This window comes from Microcebus murinus, chromosome 8 (assembly GCF_040939455.1).
Source record: "Microcebus murinus isolate Inina chromosome 8, M.murinus_Inina_mat1.0, whole genome shotgun sequence".
Taxonomy (NCBI): domain Eukaryota; kingdom Metazoa; phylum Chordata; class Mammalia; order Primates; family Cheirogaleidae; genus Microcebus; species Microcebus murinus.
In genome coordinates, this window is record NC_134111.1 from 99,461,520 (window position 1) to 99,481,389 (window position 19,870).

General features: G+C 41.7%; 1 protein-coding gene across 4 annotated transcripts in view; it reads left to right on the forward strand.

The window, feature by feature from the left end:
- ARMC9 (armadillo repeat containing 9) overlaps positions 1–19,870 on the forward strand; it is a 139,566-nt gene that overhangs the window by 27,700 nt on the left and 91,996 nt on the right. For all 4 annotated transcript variants that reach the window (XR_012920637.1, XM_076006033.1, XM_076006035.1 and 1 more), the window contains exons 8-11: positions 3,193–3,350; positions 9,042–9,140; positions 14,201–14,235; positions 18,240–18,351. Coding sequence is in view for 3 of the 4 variants with exons in the window: in XM_076006033.1 (XP_075862148.1) it covers positions 3,193–3,350; positions 9,042–9,140; positions 14,201–14,235; positions 18,240–18,351 (404 nt within the window). In the remaining variant the exon portion in view is untranslated. The remainder of the gene's footprint in view (positions 1–3,192; positions 3,351–9,041; positions 9,141–14,200; positions 14,236–18,239; positions 18,352–19,870) is intronic.

The following is a 19,870-nucleotide window of genomic DNA, read 5'->3' on the forward strand; positions in this document are numbered from 1 at the left end:
TGACTTTAATTGACATTCTTTTAATTGTATATATCTCTCTCATTTAAGACTTGGAATGCAGTTCTTCGAACTTTTGTACAAATTATGTCAGTAGTTTTGGAATATAAAGGATCTCAAATTTCACTGCCATGACTGGCAGTTTTATTAAAATAACATGGAGTTGCTAATAAGTCATCTCCATTAAAAGTTGAGGTCTTGCATGGCAAGCTGTCTTGACATAGTTGTTCTTGTCTGATAAAACTTTTGACAGAGAAAAGAGTCAAAGTACTGTTTATTGCTCTGAAATAAAGTTGATGTCTTTGAGCTGTCTCCCAAATAGCTTATAGTCATGGGTCAGGTGCTGTTTATACATAGCTAAGACATCTGCCAGGTGACATCTCTGGGTAGCAGGCTATTCCTCTGCTCTAGGGCATATAGTCGCCCCTTGGTATCTGTGGGGGATTGGTTCCTGGACCCCCTCAGGTACCAAAATCTATGGACGTTAAATCCCTTGTATAAAACGGTATAGTATTTGCATATAACCTATGCACATCCCTTCCGTATTAAATCATCTCTAGATTACTTATAATACCTAACGCAATGTAAATGCTATGTAAATAGTTGTTATACAATATTGTTTAGGGAATGATGACAAGAAAAAATTTCTACACAATTCAGATGTGGGTTTTTTTCCCTCAAATATTTTTGATCCGAGGTTGGTTGAATCCACAGATGTGGTACCCATGGATACAGAGTGCCAACAGTATTTGAAAATGGTCACAAACATTTCAGCCCCATTGCCAGCTTCTCTCATTCCTGTATGCTGTGGGCAGTTAAATCTTTTTTCCCTCAGATGTTCCACACTTTGAAATTGTAATAAATTCCAATTCTGGGTTCCCAAGGCAAAAGTTCCACAAATAATCCCTTATGTTTAGTTAATTGCAAAATGAGCTTCTGAGGAGAAGAGTGCCTTTGTGCAGTTCGCTTTAGGGAGGGACCGCTTTGGATGTTCACATTGAGGATTTGGGAGGTCATTTGACCCAGATAATGGGTTTTAGTACCTGATTTATCATATACCACTTGGTACGTGTTAAGAAAGTTGTCACAGATGTTCTAGCATTTACTACCATGAAATGAAATCATGAATGATATTATATAGAATTTTCATCTTTGGGAGTTTTAGTTTAATTTTAAATTTTATACATATGAAAAACTTTAATAATTGCACAAATTTAACATATTGTAAGAGCCAAAAAGTAGTGACTCTCTCTCCCTAGTAATATTTGAGGAGAAGCTTGATAAATGATTTTCAGGGATATTCTCCAAGGGTTTAAGTACTGGGTGTAAATTCATGCCAGATGACTTTTAAAAGTTATCTTTCAATACTGAGATTTGTAGATTTTGAATAATAATAATAGTTCATTATCAAATGATATTTTGGATTTTAATAGTTAAAGTATTTTACTTCTCCGCACATAAACAATCATGAAACATGAAAATTTTTGAAATATAATTTGAATGTAGGTGATCCTTATAGCTATTTAGAACATAAATTAGGAAGAATGGATAACTTAGGACAGTGGTTCTCAAACTTGTAGCATGCGTGAGAGCCATTTGGAGAGTTTGTTAAAAATGTAAATACCGAGACTCCGCTCAATATTTATAAAATCCGAATGTCTGGGGGAGAGCCCTGATCATCTTTAGTTTTGGATGATTCTCACATCTTTTAAAGCTTGATACCACCATTTTAGGATGGAACCTTTCTGCCACTTTTTCAAATTATCTACTCGCATAGGAAATGCATGTAGAAAGTCTTTGTCCCTCTCCATGAAATGAAATAATAATAATAATAGCCACCACTTATCCATCACCTGCTCTGGGCCAGCCATTGTGCTAGGCTCTCTGAGTATATTTTTTCATTTAATCCTCACAATAACTCTTCAAGGTAATTATCATTATCCCCATTTTATAGGTTAAGAAATGAGAACCAAAGAAGTTAAATATTTTGTCTATGCAGCAAGACAGTGGTAGAGTAGGAATTGGAGCCTAGGTCTTTATAATTTTAAAGTCTCTCTCTGTCTCCTTGAAATCTGTTCTAAAATGAAGACGTTAAATATCACACAGTACCTGGGTCAGGACAGTAGTGGGCTAACCTGGGTTTGGGGGCGGTATTATCTCCTTCTATCCAAAATGTGACCTTCAAGAAAGGGGAGACGTAGAATAGGTGATGAGGATTTGCTCATTCCAACTGTGGTCAGGGTGGCATGGCCTCAGTCTCTCTAGGCTCTCTCTTGCTCTGTGGAGGGATTCCAAGCAGAAAACCCTCAAGCCTTCCAAGCCGCTTGCTCTAAGGCCTGGTGGCAGTGATTTTATGTTTTATCAAACTGGTAGAATGAGACTGGAATCGTTTCTTATTCTGGATTCTTGTTTTTCTCAGCATCAGTCAAGCGATCCCTATTTTTAATTAAAAAGAAAAACTGCCCTGCAGATATGAATTATCCCCCAGACAATCTCATAGTGCAAAAATAGAGAAAAAGACACAGGTTTGATTCACCATTTTGTGAGCTGACTATAGATTTTGTTTCTTAGTCATGGAGAGAAGAACTAAAAGAAATTGCATGAGGTTCAGTTAAGGAAATAGATTTTTTATTTTTGAGCCAGGGTCTCCCTCTGTTGCCCAGGCTAGAGTGTAGTGGTGTCATCATAGCTTGCAGCAGTCTCAAACTCCTGGGTCCAAGTGATCCTCTTGCCTCAGCCTCCAGAGTAGCTGGGACCACAGGTGTGCACCATGACTCCTGAGTAATTTTTTTTCTATTTTTTGTAGAAATGGGGTCTTGCCATGTTGCTCAGGCTGGTCTCAAACTCTTGGGCTCAAGTGGTCCTCCTGCCTCTGCCTCCCAAAGTGTGAGGATTACTAGTGTGAGCCACCACACCTGGCTAGAAATAAAATAGATTTTGTTAGGAAACCCAGCGGTGATTCAGCTGAACTTCCAGAAACAAGAAATTTTAAATCAGTGGTTACAAAGCACTTTGTAAATAGCTGTGTCATGAAATAGAAGTAAAGTGTTAAGCACAAATAGTGTTGAGTTACTGTTATAGCAACATATTCTGACAGGTGTGTAGTCTTTTGAGAAGAGTACAGTTATTTTTCATTATGTAGGTTTTTGTTGCTGTTGTGCTTTTGTTTCATTTTAATGTAAACTGTCTTCTTAGAAATGTTGCAGCAGCTCCACCAGCAGCTCGTGGAAGCTGAACGTAGGTCAATGACATACCTGAAGCGGTACAATAAGATCCAAGCGGACTACCACAATCTCATTGGCGTCACGGCGGAGCTGGTGGACTCTCTCGAGGCCACAGTCAGTGGCAAGATGGTAAGGAAGATCCCCAGCTGTGTGTGTCTGTTCACAAGGAAGAAGTACTGTGGGCGGGGACTACTGGTGCGGCCAGTGGGGCTGCCTCTCTCTCAGTGTGAGGCCAGCGGAGCCTGCTGCTCTATTTCAGAAAGCTGATGTGCACAGAGCAGACCAAGCTGATGCTTCCACGCTTTCTTTCTCATGCTGCTTGCAATAGTTTATCCATTTTTCCTAACAAATTGTTGACCATGTCTTTATTTGTCTACCTTGCTCTTAACATTAGCAAAGGGTAAATTGTCTGGCAATAGAAAAAAAATATATATATATATAGTGGCAAAAAAATGAGGGGGGAATGCCCTGCTGGCATATAGGAAAGCTGTTGATTTTCATATACTGATTTTGTATCCAGCTACCTTTTTTTTGGTCCTGAGACAATGTCTCGCTCTGTTGCCCTGGGTAGAGTACAGTGGCATCATCTTAGCTTACTGTAACCTATAACACCTGGGTTCTAGCAATTTTCTCTTGCCTCAGCCTCCCGAGTAGCTGGAACCACAGGCGCGTGCCATGACACCTGGCTAATTTTTCTATTTTTATTCAAGATAGGATCTTTGCTCTTGCTCAGGCTGGTCTCAAACCCCTGACCTCAAGCAGTCCTCCCTCCTTAGCCTGCCAGAGTGCTATGTTTATAGGCATGCGCCAGCATCAGTCACCTGGCCCCAACTACCCCATCAGCTGCCTGGCCCCAGCTACCTTTTTGAACCCTATTAATCTCATAGATTTTTTTGGTTGATTCTTTTGTATTCTAGATTGACAGTCATGTCATCTTCAAATAATGTATCTTTGTTTTGCTTTTTAAATTTATCTAAACTTTCTTTTTTTTTTTTTGTTCCTAGTACCTTGGCTAAGACTTATGGGACGTTGTTGAATAATGTCATCATAGCATCTTTGTCTTATTCCTGACTTTAATGGGAATGACTTTCCTGTTTCACTTAAAAAAAATTATAAAGTACAATAAAATTGTTTTGTGGAGATATAAATTTTTTAAAAATTGAAATAATTGTAGTTTCACATTACCATTATAAAAAATATGCAGAGTGATCCCTTATATACTTTGCTAAGTTACCCTAGTTGGTAGGTAACATTTTGTAAAACTGTAGAGTAATATCACTACCAGCATATGACATTGATACAATCTATTGATCTTTTTCGGATTTCCCCAGTTTTATTAATACTTATACTTATTTGTGTATGTGTGTTTGCATGTACTTGTATGTGTATTAAGCTCTATACAGTTTTATCACCAGAGCTGTCAGACATAGGCCATTTACTGTTATCTTTTGTAAATACTGTCTTCAGTTTGTTGCTTGCTTTTTAGTTGAGTCTTTCTTAATTTAATGTTTATATCTTTATATAGTCAAATTGATCAATTTTTCCTCATATTCATTTTGCCTTTTTCATAGTATAATTAGAGAAGCTTTTCCCACTGAGGGAGCCCAAATGCATACTTAAATTTTCTTCTATGGGTTTTTTTTTTGTCTTGAGAGAGGGTCTTGCTCTGTTGCCCGGGCTAGCATGCAGAGGTGTCATCATAGCTCACTGCAGCCTCAAATGTTGTTTGTTTTTAGTTGTTTTAATTTTACCTTTAAGTCTTTAATCCATATGGAATTTATTTTGATAGTGATATAAAGAAGGCACCTATTTTTTTCCCCAAAAAATAAAACCATTTGAACAAGAACTATTTACTTCTTTCTTCATTATTTCGAATGGCTACCTTTATCAAATAGTGGGATTTTTTTTCCCATTGTTCTGGCCAGTCTTAAGCTAACAATGCATTTTTATTAGGGCAGCTCTTTAACATGTTTTATCCAGTGCTGAAAGCCTCTTTGATGTTGTGAAAACGCAGCACACAGACATTCACGAAACTGCAGCAAGATGCTTGGTGTGGCTAGAATGTCTGGCACGTGGGGAGGGGGCACATGTTGGAAGATGATGCGGGGAAGGTGGGTAGGTAAAGATCATGGAGATCTGTGGATCGTGCTTAGGAATATGTGCCTCATGCTGTACTTAGGGAGGAGCTGCTGAAATGCATGTTTTAAAAATTGGACTTTTTAAGTTAATTAAAGTTTTTTAGTTTTAAAAATAACATGTATTAACTTTTCTGTAATACAGAAAAGTACCAGAAACAGACAAAAATGGCTCATATAATCACTGTTGACCAAAAAAAATTTTTAAAAGACAGGCACATAGTTAGAAAATTCAAACAGTATAGAAAGAAAAAGGAAAGTTTACACCTTCCTTTTGCCTTCTTCCCTATTAAAAAATTACTGCCACCATCCTGGGTGTGCTTCTTACAGCCAGGTTGACATGACACTAGCTGTGGCATGGTGATCAAAGGTGAGCACATGAGCTCCTACTGCAGGGTTTGTGAGTAGAGGCCTGCGGCCGCAAGGCAGGAATATAAAGAGGCCTCAAGTTTCAAGATGGGGCAGAGGATGGAGCCTGGACTCTTAAGTAGCTGGAGATTTTTGTTGCTGTTTTATTTTTGTTTTTGATTTTTTTAGAGATAGGGGTCTCACTCTGTCTCCCAGGCTGGAGTGCAGTGGCACCATCATAGCTCATTGCAGCCTCAAAGGCTCAAGTGATCCTCCCACCTCAGCCTCCTGAGTCACTGGGACTACAGACACATCCCACCACCCTGGCTAATGTTTTTATTTTTTGTAGAGATGTGGTCTCACTGTGTTGCTCAGGCTGGTCTTGAATTCCTGTCCTCAAGCAATCCTCCCACCTCCCACCTCGGCCTCCCAGAGTGCTGGGATTACAGGTGTGAACCACTTCGCCCAGCCTAGCTTGTTTTTAATGTAAAAGAAATACATGGTCATGGTAAAAAATTGAAACAGTTTAGAGTAGCATATAGTAAGGAACAAAAGCCCCCTTCACAAAGATTCTTTAGTTTCCTTATTCATATTCAAGATTACCATTTTCTTGTGTATTATTTCAGAACGTTTCTCTGCATAGGCATGTGTGTGCACCTGTGCACGCGTACTTCCAGCGTACATGCACTTAGTTGGGATCATATGATCTATTACTCTCCTGAAACTTGCTGTTGCTCATTCAGTATATCTTGGAGATCTTTCCACGTGGCCATGCCTCCCTCATTCTTCTTAATGCTTGTACATAATTCCATTATAACAGTGAACCGGTTTTTTTTTATCAGGTCTCTAGTGATGAACATTGAGATTTTTTCGTTTTTTGTTTACAACAATAAAAAATGTTGCAATGAACATTATTGTATTACTGTATACCTTTGAATATAGGTAAGATATGGTCCTAAAAGTGGAATTGCTTGGTCAAAAGTGTGAGCATTAACAGTTTGATAGATGTTGCCAAATTATTTGTCCTAAAATTTCAACAATATCTACCCCTCAGTAGTGTATGAGAATGCCTGTTTCTTCACATGCTTAGCAATAGTAGATATGATTAAACTTTGAAATCTTGGTCAGTTTGGTAAGTGAAATTTGGTATTCTGAATGTTTTAATTACATTTCTTCAGTTATCTATAAGGCTGAATATATGTTCATATATTGTTGTTGGCCATTTATACATATATGCATATTTTGTCAACTGTCTATTCATGTCCTTTCCTCATTCACTTGTTTTAAGCAGGAAAGTGACATGATCAGATTTGCTTATTAGAGAAATGGTTCTGGTGGGAGTTCAAGAAGTCAAAGGAGGAAACAGTTTCAGGAGTAAGGGGTTGATGCAAAGCCACAGAAAACTCTCCAAGATAAGCGAAAATTGTCCAATGTTTTTGATATTTAGGTCATTGGTGGTGGCCTTTGCTGTGAGAGTTTTCATGGAATAGGGCAGAAGAAACGTGGTCACATTGTGTTGAAAGGCAAAGGGAGGTGAAACAGCAAACGTGCATGGTTCTTTCAAGGACCTTGGCTGTGGAGGAAGGATGTTGAGGGTGGTCGATAGATGAAGCCCTTGGGTGGAGGAAGGAAAGGTATGTTTTTAATATGAAATATATTTGAACATGTTTCTAGTTGTAGGGAAAGAACAGGTGTAGAAAGAAAGGTTAAGAATACAGTATGAAAAAGGAATATTTAAATTTTAATACTACAGGAATTCAGAGGGAATGCATTTGGGATAATTTAGGAAGTTTAGCCTTGAGCCGGGGCTCTTCTCTCTGTGAGTCACTTCACATGTGACTGTGTGTCGAGGGATGATCACAGACACCTGCCACAGGATGGACAGAGCCCTTTACGTGACTAAAGCAGATGAGAAGTTTCTAGTGGGTGCGCAGGAGTCCTAGGAGGATAGAACAAGGTCTAGCCCTGCATTCCCAGCGCTTTCCAACTCTCCAGTCCGCTGGGCAGCCCTCCCCTCCCGGGGTGTGTGAGTGAGGGGCAGGGAGAGAGGCCGACTGCACTCCCATGAGGGAGCTCCAGCACATGGCACCGCGCAGCCGTGGAAGAGGAGGTTCTCTAATCATCGTGCCTAGAGAAGTGTGTGGAAGGATGCGGACTTCTTCATAGCGTTTTCAAACCACAGTGGTTGGTTTGTGGGGGAAGGGTAGTGCGTTTTAAATGAGCATGTATTATTTTTATAAAAAGAAAAGACATAAAATGAAAAAAAGGCCGGGTGCGGTGGCTCACGCCTGTAATCCTAGCACTCTGGGAGGCTGAGGCGGGTGGATCGTTTGAGCTCAGGAGTTCAAGACCAGCCTGAGCAAGAGCGAGACCCCATCTCTACCAAAAATAGTAAGAAGTTAATTGGACAGCTAAAAAAATATATAGAAAAAATTAGCCTGGCATGGTGGTGCATGCCTGTAGTCCCAGCTACTTGGGAGGCTGAGGCAGAAAGATTGCATGAGCCCAGGAGTTTGAGGTTTCTGAGAGCTAGGCTGATGCCACTGCACTCTAGCCCAGGCAACAGAGTGAGACCCTATTTCAAAAATAAATAAATAAATAAAATGAAATGAAAATAAAACCTCAGAGATTACCACCTTAGTTGTTGTGTATCAATCCTGAATCATAGTGACTAAGGAGAGAGGTATAAGAGATGCTAAATAACGTCATCATACTGTAGTGTCAATGGTAATAGCAGTTCAGCCTCATGTTGTGAGGCACTCAATAGTTTATTTAAAAATGTCTCCATCGTTCATTCAGCAGGCATTTGCTGAGCCACCTTATGCACTAGGCATATCCATCACCTCATTAACCCCTTCACTGTGACCTGGAGAGGTAGCCGTTATTCACCTCACTTGACAGATGGGGAAAGCAAGAGGCAGAGCTGGTGATTTTCTTTAGTCCAGGATGTGAGCCGAGGTCTTCGGGTTTGAGGCCTGGCGCTCTTTCCAGCACATCGTGGCCACCCAGTGATTCCATTACTCCAATTTACAAAAATGGTTTAAGATCCGTGTATTTTACATGGCGGCGGAAATACATCAAGTAGAATTACCTGGTTTGCAGCATGATGTCTCATGAGCGCACCTGCAGTACGGTGGCAGTTTGTTCTGCAGGTCATGCTTAAACGCCTCCAGAGAGCTCCTGTGTTAAAGCAAAATGACTATTTTCTCGCTCGTACGGTTCATCCCCTCACCTTACAGAAAGCTGTCGAGAGACAGCTCTATGAATTGCCAGTGTGCCTCAGATGTCCCTCAGGTGGGCCGTGCCTTCACCAGATGTCCTCGTGTCGTCCTTGCAGATCACTCCCGAGTACCTCCAGAGCGTCTGTATCCGCCTCTTCAGTAACCAGATGCGGCAGAGCCTGGCGCACAGCGTGGACTTCACGAGGCCTGGGACGGTGAGGCTCTGCTCGGGACGGGGTGCCCGTAGTCTGTCCCCCTAAGTTGAATGTAACATAAAAGAATGTAACTAAAAAGAAAATGGAAGAGCATGAGAAAATAACATGCAAGAGGCTGCATTTCAGTTGGCTTTTGAGGTCTGGAAATTCCCAGAAGGAAGAGAAAGCTGTTTTTGGAGAGGGCGCAGCTGAAAGACAGCCTTCTGGGGAGGGAGAGGAGAGGCGTGTTCTGCTCTATCTGTTGCTGCTGCTCGAAGGGGCTTCAAGGGCTGAGAATCCATAGGAACAAATGGACACTTCATTCTCCTTTTTATAATAACTGCCATATTGGTAGTTGTGTGTTCTAAGAGAGGGCTTTTTTTTTTAGTTTTTTACTTGGAATAATTGCAAACTTACAGAAAAGTTGCAAAAATAGCACAAAGGGCACTAGTATATCCTTTTCCCAGATTGATCAACTGTTAGCCTTTACCCTATTTGTTTATTCTCTTTCCCTTTCTACACACACACACACACACACACACACACACACACACACACAAATCTGTTTTCTGAGCCATTTAAAGATTAATTGCATATGTATGGCCTTTTATTCCTAAATACTTCAGTATATTTTTCTTAAGACTAGGAATATTCTCTTATATAACCGTACAGTTACCAACTTTAATAAATGGATGGTAGATTATCTAATCTACCATCCATTTTCCCATTTGGTCAGTTGAGCCAATACTGTCCTTTCTATTAAAAGCATTTCCCCTGCTCCAGTAGGCTGGGGCCAGGCACTGCGCTGAGTTGTCATGGCTCTTTAGCTTCTTCTAATCTTGAGCATTTCCCTAGTCCTTCACTTTCATGACATCGACATTTTAGGAGAGCACAGTTTTCCTCTTTTTTTAAAAAAATACAAATTTCTCCTTTCATTTTTGATTTTTCCAATTAGATTCAGGTTATGTATCCTCAGCCAAATATTACCTACCTGATGTTATGTCCCTAGGCTAGCACATCTGGAGGCACATGGTTTTGAGGCAGGGGTTCTTAACCAGGGGAGCAGACCAGTGTCTCCCAAGCAAGTCTTCAAAGTTCAGGAGCCCATGACCCTGGAGCTCATGTGTAATATTAGAGTCTTTAATAAACGGGGGCCTTTTTTAGTTTAGTTTTTTTTTTTTTTTTTTTGAGACAGAGTCCCACTCTGTTGCCCAGGCTAGAGTGCCATGGCATCAGCCTAGCTTACAGCAACCTCAAACTCCTGGGCTCAACCAATCCTTCTGCCTCAGCCTCCTAGGTAGCTGGGACTACAGGTGCATGCCACCATACCCGGCTAATCTTTCTATTTTTAGTAGAGACTTGCTCTTGCTCAGGCTGGTCTTGAACTCCTGAGCTCAAGCGTTCCTATTGCCTTGGCCTCCCGGAGTGTTAGGATTACAGGCATGAGCCATTGTGCTTGGCCCTGTTTTAGTATTTTTTTAAAAATTTATACCCTACCACATTCTCAAGGTTTGAAGTAGTTTATAATGTGCAGGAAAAAATGAGAAATGAAAAAATAGAAAATAAAAATAAGTAAAGAGGCCGGGCGCGGTGGCTCACGCCTGTAATCCTAGCACTCTGGGAGGCCGAGGCGGGCAGATTGCTCGAGGTCAGGAGTTCGAAACCAGCCTGAGCAAGAGCGAGACCCCGTCTCTACTATAAACAGGAAGAAATTAATTGGCCAACTAATATATATAGAAAAAATTAGCCGGGCATAGTGGTGCATGCCTGTAGTCCCAGCTACTCGGGAGGCTGAGGCAGGAGGATCGCTTGATCCCAGGAGTTGAGGTTGCTGTGAGCTAGGCTGATGCCACGGCACTCACTCTAGCCTGGGCAACAAAGCAAGACTCTGTCTTTAAAAAATAAATAAATAAATAAGTAAAGAAATTGTAGTTAAATGAAAATAAGGGTAGGAAAAATAAAAGTAATCTAGGACAAAGGCTGATACAAAAAACACATGTCATGAGGTGCCGTATCTCTGGAGAGGCAGACCACAGATTTGCCTCTGAGCTTCCTAGCAGCCTATGCAAAAAAGGAAACCTGAGCAGTTACATGATTCACAGTGCTCATATAGCAGGAGAGGGCAGTTATATAAATTTTATTATGTAATATTTCCTGCATCCAGAACAACACGTGTGCTGCACATGCAGGCTAGGAAGCACAACATTAAAATGAGCACCCAGCAGCCCACCATACATTCTCCAAAACAGACCATTTCAGTGCCATTTAAGTTCTCTAGGTGCTCTTTGACCGTTCATTTTCCCCAGTAGGTTTGTTACTTTTATAATTTAAAAAAAAATTTAAACACGTTTTTAAAAAAGACCGGAGAAGGCCAGGCGCAGTGGCTTCACAGCAAAACTCTGTCTCAAAAAAAGACTGGATGTTCGTACAACTGCGCCACACCGACACTCCTGGTGCTGAGACCTGAGCATAGTTTCTCTCATGGATATTCACGCAAAGCGCTTAGTCAGGCAGCGAGGAGCAGGTGTCCTTGCTGTGTTCTGTAACAAAGGGCTAGGAATGCCCTTTTCTTTCAAACCAGTGAACAAAAAAACACCTTTGATTCCCATTATAAAGCTAATTTATAGATATTGTATAAAATTAAATAGATAAATATCTGAGAATAGCCAAAAGTGTTTGAAAAATTAGCATAACAGAGGAGAAGCTGCCTTACCAGGTATGAACTTCCTATAACGTGACTGTCATCAGAACAGGGTGTTACTGGCTTAGGAATAGTACATCATGGACCACAGTTGGGCTTCTCGGGTATTAATGTGCAGGCACAGCCCGGGACACCTGGCTGAAGTGCAGATCCTGGTACAGGAGGTCTGGAACGGGCCCCGAAATTCTGTATTTCTAACAAAACCCGGGTCATGCTGGTGCTGCTTCTCTGAGGAGCACCCATTGAGTAGCAAGGGGCTAGAGCTGTGGTCCCCAACCCCCCAGGCCACAGACCATGAACTGGGCCGCACAGCAGGAGGCGGGGAGTGGGGATAGAGCCGGTGAAGCCCCATCTGCACCCACAGCTGTCCCCGCCGCCGCTCCTTCACCGCCCCAGCCCCGCCCTCGTTAGATCACCAGTGGCATCAGACCCTCAGGAACGGGACCCCACTGCAAACCACACATGCAGAGATCCAGGTTGTGTGCTCCCTGTGAGAGGCGACCCCCCCCCTACATCCGTAGAAAAACTGTCTTCCATGAAACCTGTCCCTGGTGTCAAAAAGGTTGGGGACTGCTGGGCTAGAGAGTCCAGAAATAGATCTAAGGATGGATGTAAACCCGGCAGGCGACAGAGGAGGGAAAGGGGTGGTTTATTTCGTGGTCACGGAGCCAGATGCTTTCAGGTGCTGGGAATGAGGCAAGCAGCCGATGTCAGACCGTGGTGAGCTGCGGGGCCTGAAGATCACCTTTCTTCCACACCAGTGTTCAAATTCAAATATTAAAAAGGAGAAGAAAAGAGGAGGAAGCAAAACTTACTGATAGAAGCATTTTGAGGTTAGATCAGGCAACCTGATGGGACCACTGGCTCATACCGCGCTAGCATAATTGGCTCTCAGAGAACGAGGAAACTAAGTGGCGTACCACACCCACACCACAAAGGAAAATGCATTAACATAAATTCCAGTAGAAGAAATATCTCACTGCAAAAAACAAACTATAATACTGTTAGAAGAATTGAGAGAAAAAGTATGTCTAAGCTTGCGGTAGGGTAGGCCTTCTGAATCAAGACTGAAACCCATGAAAACAGTCTGCTATCACACAAGGCATGAACAAAAGGGCAAAAAGCAGATACTAGCTTTGAAAAATAATGGCCAATATCACTACAGTTTAAACATTTAAGACATTGATGAGACAGATCACCGTTTAGAGCGATTCTGCCCAATCCCAATGAGGACGAGCCCTCCCTCTGCAGCGCTGGCCATCTGGGGTGTTTATCTCAGGACTGAAAATCACAGACCCTTTGATCCCTCCAAGCCACTTTGGGACTCCAACTTAGCTCTCCGAGCAAGGCTAAGCTTACTATTGCCTGTAAGTAACAATAGATAAACAGATTTTGAATAGGCTTTTTGTTTGTTTGTTTTTTAGGTATTTTCAAACATCCAAAAGTAGACAGACTCATAAAACAAGTCCCTGTGTGCTCATCACCAACTTCAGCAATTAATGGCGTCTGACTAACCTTGGTTCCATTCTTCTCCTCTACATATTTTTCCTCCCCTGAGTTCTTTAAAGCCAGTTCCACACATATCATGCCACCTGTATGTTAAATAATTCAACATATATCTCTAACAGATAGGGGCTTTAAAAAACAAACACACACATACAACCACAATGCCAAATACAATTAACACTAATTCCATAGTATCTATTACCAGTCCAGTCCATGTTCAAATTCCTCTTATTTTCTCAAAACATCTTTTTACAGTTCATTATTTGAGTCTGTCCAAACAAGTGCCACACACTGCATCTGGTTATATGTTTCTCATATCTCTTTTAGTGTATTTTTAATAAGGCACTGCCTTAGTGGCCAGAAACACATACACACACACACACACAATAAATGGGACAATGTGTCTGTAAGGTAGGCAATGATTGGGCCTATAGACAAGATTAAAAGAGAATGGGGTGGAATGAGCATTGTTAATTTTTTCTTTAAACACCTCTATCATGTTTGACTTGATACAGAGTGCATGTGTTAATTTTATACTTGAAGAGAAAATCTTGCTTTTGTTCTTCATAGTAGCTTTGACTGGACAGCTTAAAATGTCTCTGTGAGTTTGGGCAGGGAGAACCCAGCCATTTTCTGCAGGGTTTTGCTGGAGAACACCAGGGTGGGCGATTTGTGAGATACATCAGTGGCAATGTGACTTAGCTTTGGTCTGGGCTGATTTTTAAATCATGTGTGACTTTGTTAGGCGAACCCTGATGGATTAAAAGCTCCAAAAGCTCTGCCAACCGATTCTGTGTTGTTTGCGTGATTTAGGAGCAAGGCGTTGCTATTGCTGTTTAACACTGTCTGTTTCCTTCTGTCCCCTTCCCCTCAGGCTTCCACCATGTTACGAGCCTCCCTGGCACCTGTGTAAGTAACTGCTTTTTAGGAATTTTTATTAAGGGGAACAGCCATGTATAAAACCGGAATTCAAAAATACCTTTAAAACATTTATCTTAGCAGCCTGGTTTAGAATAATGCCTTTGAGCTAGAGCTCCATGTGGATATTAAAGGAAATACCAGTACTTATAAGTAATGTTGAACTAGAATTATCTTTTAATGTTCATTCTATTTATTTTGGTAAGGTAGCATCCAATGGAAAAAAACTGTTGAATTGTTCCTATGGTATTCTATAGAAATGAACTTAACCCTTCGCAATCGCTTGCTTTTTTCTCATTATCCACTCGGCATTATCCACACTGGACATCCGAGTGCAAAGGGTTAATCTACTGTCACAGTGCAGTCAACAGTCAACAGCGATGTAATCTCTAAATTTTATGTTCTCTGCTGGTTCATGCTGTGACCAGGGCAGCGGGACAGCTCGTGCACGCCCGAGCATTCCTAGCCACATCGCTTAGGCTGTCACCCAGGGGAGAGAGAGCCTGACGCGTGTGCACCGGGTGTGTGTGCTCTAGCAGGGAGGGAGTTGAGGACCTCTGACTTGGACATGGAGACTAGAATGGAGTGTGGTGGCCCTCTGAGTCAGCTGTGTGTGTGTGTGTGTGTGGAGGGGAAGGGAGCTATGAGATTCCTCAGACACTTGAGACGGCCACAACATTCCCCCTTCCTCCGTCCTGCCTGACTCTGACATTGACCCGCACTGCGCTGGCTGCAGTATAGCGTAGCACTTACAAGCACAGACCGCCAGGGTTAAGATCCCACCTTTGTGTCTGGCTCTGTGACCTTGGACTACTTATATAACTTCTCTGTGCCTCAGTTTCCTGACATATGAAATGAGAAGAATAATAGTTCTTTTATAGGATTTATAGGATTCTGAAGGTAAGGGTGAGTTAATATGTAGAAAGCCCTGAATACAGTGCCAGGGACATAGCAAACACTCTAGAGATGTTTGCTATTATTATTCTCAGTGACATAAGAGGCAAGGTCACCTGCAGAGAGTAAAGGGGGCAAGAACAGAGAGGAGTAGGCATGACACAGTCTTCTTGGACAGCAGGAGAGTGGCTGGACCATAGAACTGTAGAGCTGTCGAGCAACTTAGTTGGCATTAAACTTAGTTGGTAATATTGCCTTTACTGGCAAGTATATACGGCCCAAATATGACAGTTTTTCTTCCTTTCAGAGGAAGCACCCCAGCTACAGAACATTATCAAACTTGGTTTTGCAATTAGAACTTCTTTGTCTAGAACAAGAGCTCATTTAAATTTTAAATTGTTTTTTAAAATTTTTCTTTGTTAAAATAATTTCAGAGTTGCAAAAATAGTACAGAGAATTCCCATGTACCCTTCACCCAGATTTCCCAGTGTTAATATTTCACACAAGCCTAGTAGTGATCAAAATAAGAAAATTAACAGTGATACAGTATTATCATCTAATCTGCAGACCTTATTCACATTTTATCAATCATTCTATTATTTTGATTTAGTTGTCATGTCTTCTTAGTTTCCTTTGATTTATTTAATAAAATAATTCCTCAGTCTTTTGTCTTTCATGGCCTTGACACTTTTGAAGAATATTGGCCAGTTATTTACAGTAAAAAATTTAAAGGTAACTCTATTGATTTTTAAACTTGCAATAGTATCTGCCTCAGGAAAAAAGTGTCAATGTGCACATGTATGTGAGTTTACTGTTTGACATTAAAAAATGGAAGACACATTCCCCCAGGAGTGTTTACCGAGATCTCATTTGTTGCTCTGTTTCCTGGACCCTGTAAGAAAATCTCATTTTGTCTTTTAAAAACTAACATTAATGGCTGGGCACGGTGGCTCATGCCTGTAATCCTAGCACTCTGGGAGGCCGAGGCGGGCGGATTGCTCAAGGTCAAGAGTTCGAAACCAGCCCGAGCAAGAGCGAGACCCTGTCTCTACTATAAATAGAAAGAAATTAATTGGCCAACTAATGTATATAGAAAAAATTAGCCGGGCATGGTGGCGCATGCCTGTAGTCCCAGCTACTCGGGAGGCTGAGGCAGCAGGATCACTTGAGCCCAGGAGTTTGAGGTTGCTGTGAGCTAGGCTGATGCCACAGCACTCACTCTAGACTGGGAAACAAAGTAGGACTCTGTCTCAAAAAAAAACAACAAAAAACTAACATTAAAAGAAACTAGCATGTAATTTTTTATTATGTAAGTAATACATGCTCATTATATAGAAAGTCTGCATGCTACAGAAACATATGAAAGAGAAAATGTAAATTACCCAAAGCCCTGCCTCCCAGAGTGTATTATCTCTATTTCCATTTCACCCTTAAAAGCAATCAAACCTACAACTTAAGCTCTTCACCAAACTCTTCATGAATCTCCATTTAATATTGTACAGTCTCCTTTTTTTTTCCTTTATACTGGAAGACTCATACATTTGTTTTGGTTTTTAGCTTTTTGTTTTGAAATAAATATAGATTTACAGGAAGTCGAGGCTCCCAGCTTCCCCCTTGGTGACATCTTTTTTTTTTTTTTTTTTTTTTTTTTTGAGACAGAGTCTCGCTTTGTTGCCCAGGCTAGAGTGAGTGCCGTGGCGTCAGCCTCGCTCACAGCAACCTCAAACTCCTGGGCTCGAGTGATCCTTCTGCCTCAGCCTCCCAGGTAGCTGGGACTACAGGCATGCGCCACCATGCCCGGCTAATTTTTTTCTATATATATCAGTTGGCCAATTAATTTCTTTCTATTTATAGTAGAGACGGGGTCTCGCTCTTGCTCAGGCTGGTTTCGAACTCCTGACCTTGAGCAATCCACCCGCCTCGGCCTCCCAAGAGCTAGGATTACAGGCGTGAGCCACAGTGCCCGGCCACCTTGGTGACATCTTAAATGACTGTAGCATTACATCAAAATGAGGAAATTAACATTGATATACCATTAACTAGACCACAGACCTCACTCAGTTTCACCTGTTTTTCCATACACTCTCCTTTTCCTCAACAGAACAAAATGTGAAGAAGCACTTGTTTTAGTGGCAAGGAATCTGAGGTGATTCCTTTTGTTTCTGGCTAACCAAAGGCAGGTGTTGGGCCAGTCTGAGCTGTGTAGCTCTCTAATGAGAGATCTCTCGTACCCAATACAAAGAAATGAGAAATGTTTGAGGTGATGGAAATGCTAATTACCCTGATTTGATCATTACACATTGAATGCATGCATCAAAACATGATGTGTATCCCATAAATATGTATAATTATGTGCCAATACAATTTTTTAAATTAGTAATAAATCCAAACAAAAATTTTTTAAAAAGAAAGATCTGTCTTAATTGAAACCTAACTCCCCTAAGGTCTTTGGTTTGGAGTCTTCTTGAGGAGAGTCTGCAAATCATCCTACAGCCAGCCAGCCAGTCTCAGAGCTATACCCCCTGTAGCCGCTTCCTGACCACACACTTCTACCTCCTTGGTGGAGCCACCCACCCGCTTACTCTCCACACTTGTTTCCTGACCCCTGATCTGTCCTTCACACTCCCCTGTCAGGTCTCTCAGGCTGGAGCGCGACAGTGGCTTCAGGTTTGTAGGTGGAACTCTTGGGGCCTGCTGATGCTAATAGTCTTTGGTCTTTGCTTAGAGTTCTAAACGCCACTTCGGTGGAAAGTTATGATGCCTCCAAGGTGATTTCTTTCCCATCATATGGAGCCCTGGCTTAAGGTCAATGCAGGGATTTCTAAATCTGTTCAGGTAGAGACTCCTCATGTTAGGAAAAATGTTAAACAGAACTTCAGTCTATCCAGCAGAACGGATGGAACTGAGCCAGTTGAAGCAGGGGCAGGGAACCTGGAAGCCAGCCAACCCTGCCATGTGGAAGCTGGGAGTTCATTCCAGGAACCCAGGGGAACTGCTGGTCTATCTGCACAACTCTAGATCAGGTGTCATAATGCTCAGAAGTTGTAATGAACATGCCCTTTTGCCCTTTTCTTTCTCTTTGAACTTGGCTTGCTGAGTAGGAAATTGAAGGATGTCCCATTACTGCCCTCCTTGGATTATGAGAAACTGAAGAAGGATTTGGTTTGGGGGAGTGATCGCTTGAAAGCCTTCTTGTTGCAGGCTTTGCGCTGGGTAGGTACCTTCTCCTTGAAGTTAAACAACAAAACAAAAAAATTACCAATGCTGGTTTTCTTGGCTGGCTACCTTGCTTGTATCTTTTAACCCATCTAAAAATCTTTCTTCCTGCTGCCTGCTGACACCAAGAATGAAAGTTTAAAACAGCTTCTGAAGATAGCCTTGGGCTCCTTTAAAAAAAAAAAAACCCTATATTGGCCTGGGACAGTGGCTCACGCCTGTAATCCCAGCACTTTGGGAGGCCTAGGCAGGAGGATCACTTGAGGACAGGAGTTTAAGACCAGCCTGGGCAACAGCAAGACCCCATCTCTACAAAAGATAAAAACATTAGCCAGGCATGGTGGCATACACCTGTAGTCCCAGCTACTCCAGAAGTTGAGATGGGAGGATTACTTGAGCCCAGGAGTTCAAGGTTATAGTGAGCTATGATCATGCCACTGAACTCCAGCCTGGGTGACAGAGTGAGACCCTGTCTTTTACAAAAAAAAAAAAAAAAAACCTAACAATTGTATATTGATATCATAGTTTCCATTGCCATTGTGTGATATGATACATGCAGGTCCAAGGCCCTGGAGACTGCCCCTGCCACATGGCCCTTTCCTGGTCATGAGCCCCACTCCCTGCTTGTGGACATCCTCGTGTGAGAGTGTGGAGTTGCGCTTGCTCCATAGCCCCACAGAAACCTCTGATCAGGCACTGCCATGCAGCCACCCTGGGCAGGCTCAAGGGTTCGGGTTCAAGGCTAAGAACTCAGGTTAACAAGGCCCTAGGGGAAGCAAGCCGAGTCTGTATTGTTGCCTTTCTCCCCAGTGTTCAGATGGATCACAGTGGAAGCAGCAGTTGCTTCTCAAGCTTTTTGCTCTCAGAGCCCTTTCCACTCCCCAGAATTACTGAGGACCTCAAAGAGCTTTTGTTTACATGAAGTTTATCTACCAAATTTACAGTATTAGAAATTAAAACTGGGAAAATTCTTAAAATGTATTTATTGATTCCCTTAAAATGAATAATAAACGAATGACATGTTAAATAACATATTTTTATGAAAAATAACTATTTTCCAAATAATAAAAAAATCAGTGAGGATAGTATCATTTTACATTTTTGCAAATTTCTTTAATGTCTGGCTTGATGGAGAAGAGCTGGATCTTCCTGTCTGCTTTTGCATTTGATTTGTCATAGTGTCCCAATTCATACAGCCTCTGAGAGATTGAGCATGAAAAAAGCAAGTCATATCTTAGTATTATTATGAAAATAATCGTGACCTTGTAGACCCCTTGAAAGGGTTTTGGGGACCCCCTACGGTTCCCCAGACTGTACTTTGAGAACTGCTGGCTTAAGCCAACACTGGTTGGCTGTTTAACTGAATGATCCATTCTAACTCACCGTGCATTAGCGTCAAACCCCTTCATGGATCATCAAATTTCAAGGTATCTTGGCATCAAAATCCTGTATGCAATTTCCCTGTCTCTGGATAGAAACCATTCTCACTTACACTTCTGATGTTTGCTGGTGCTTC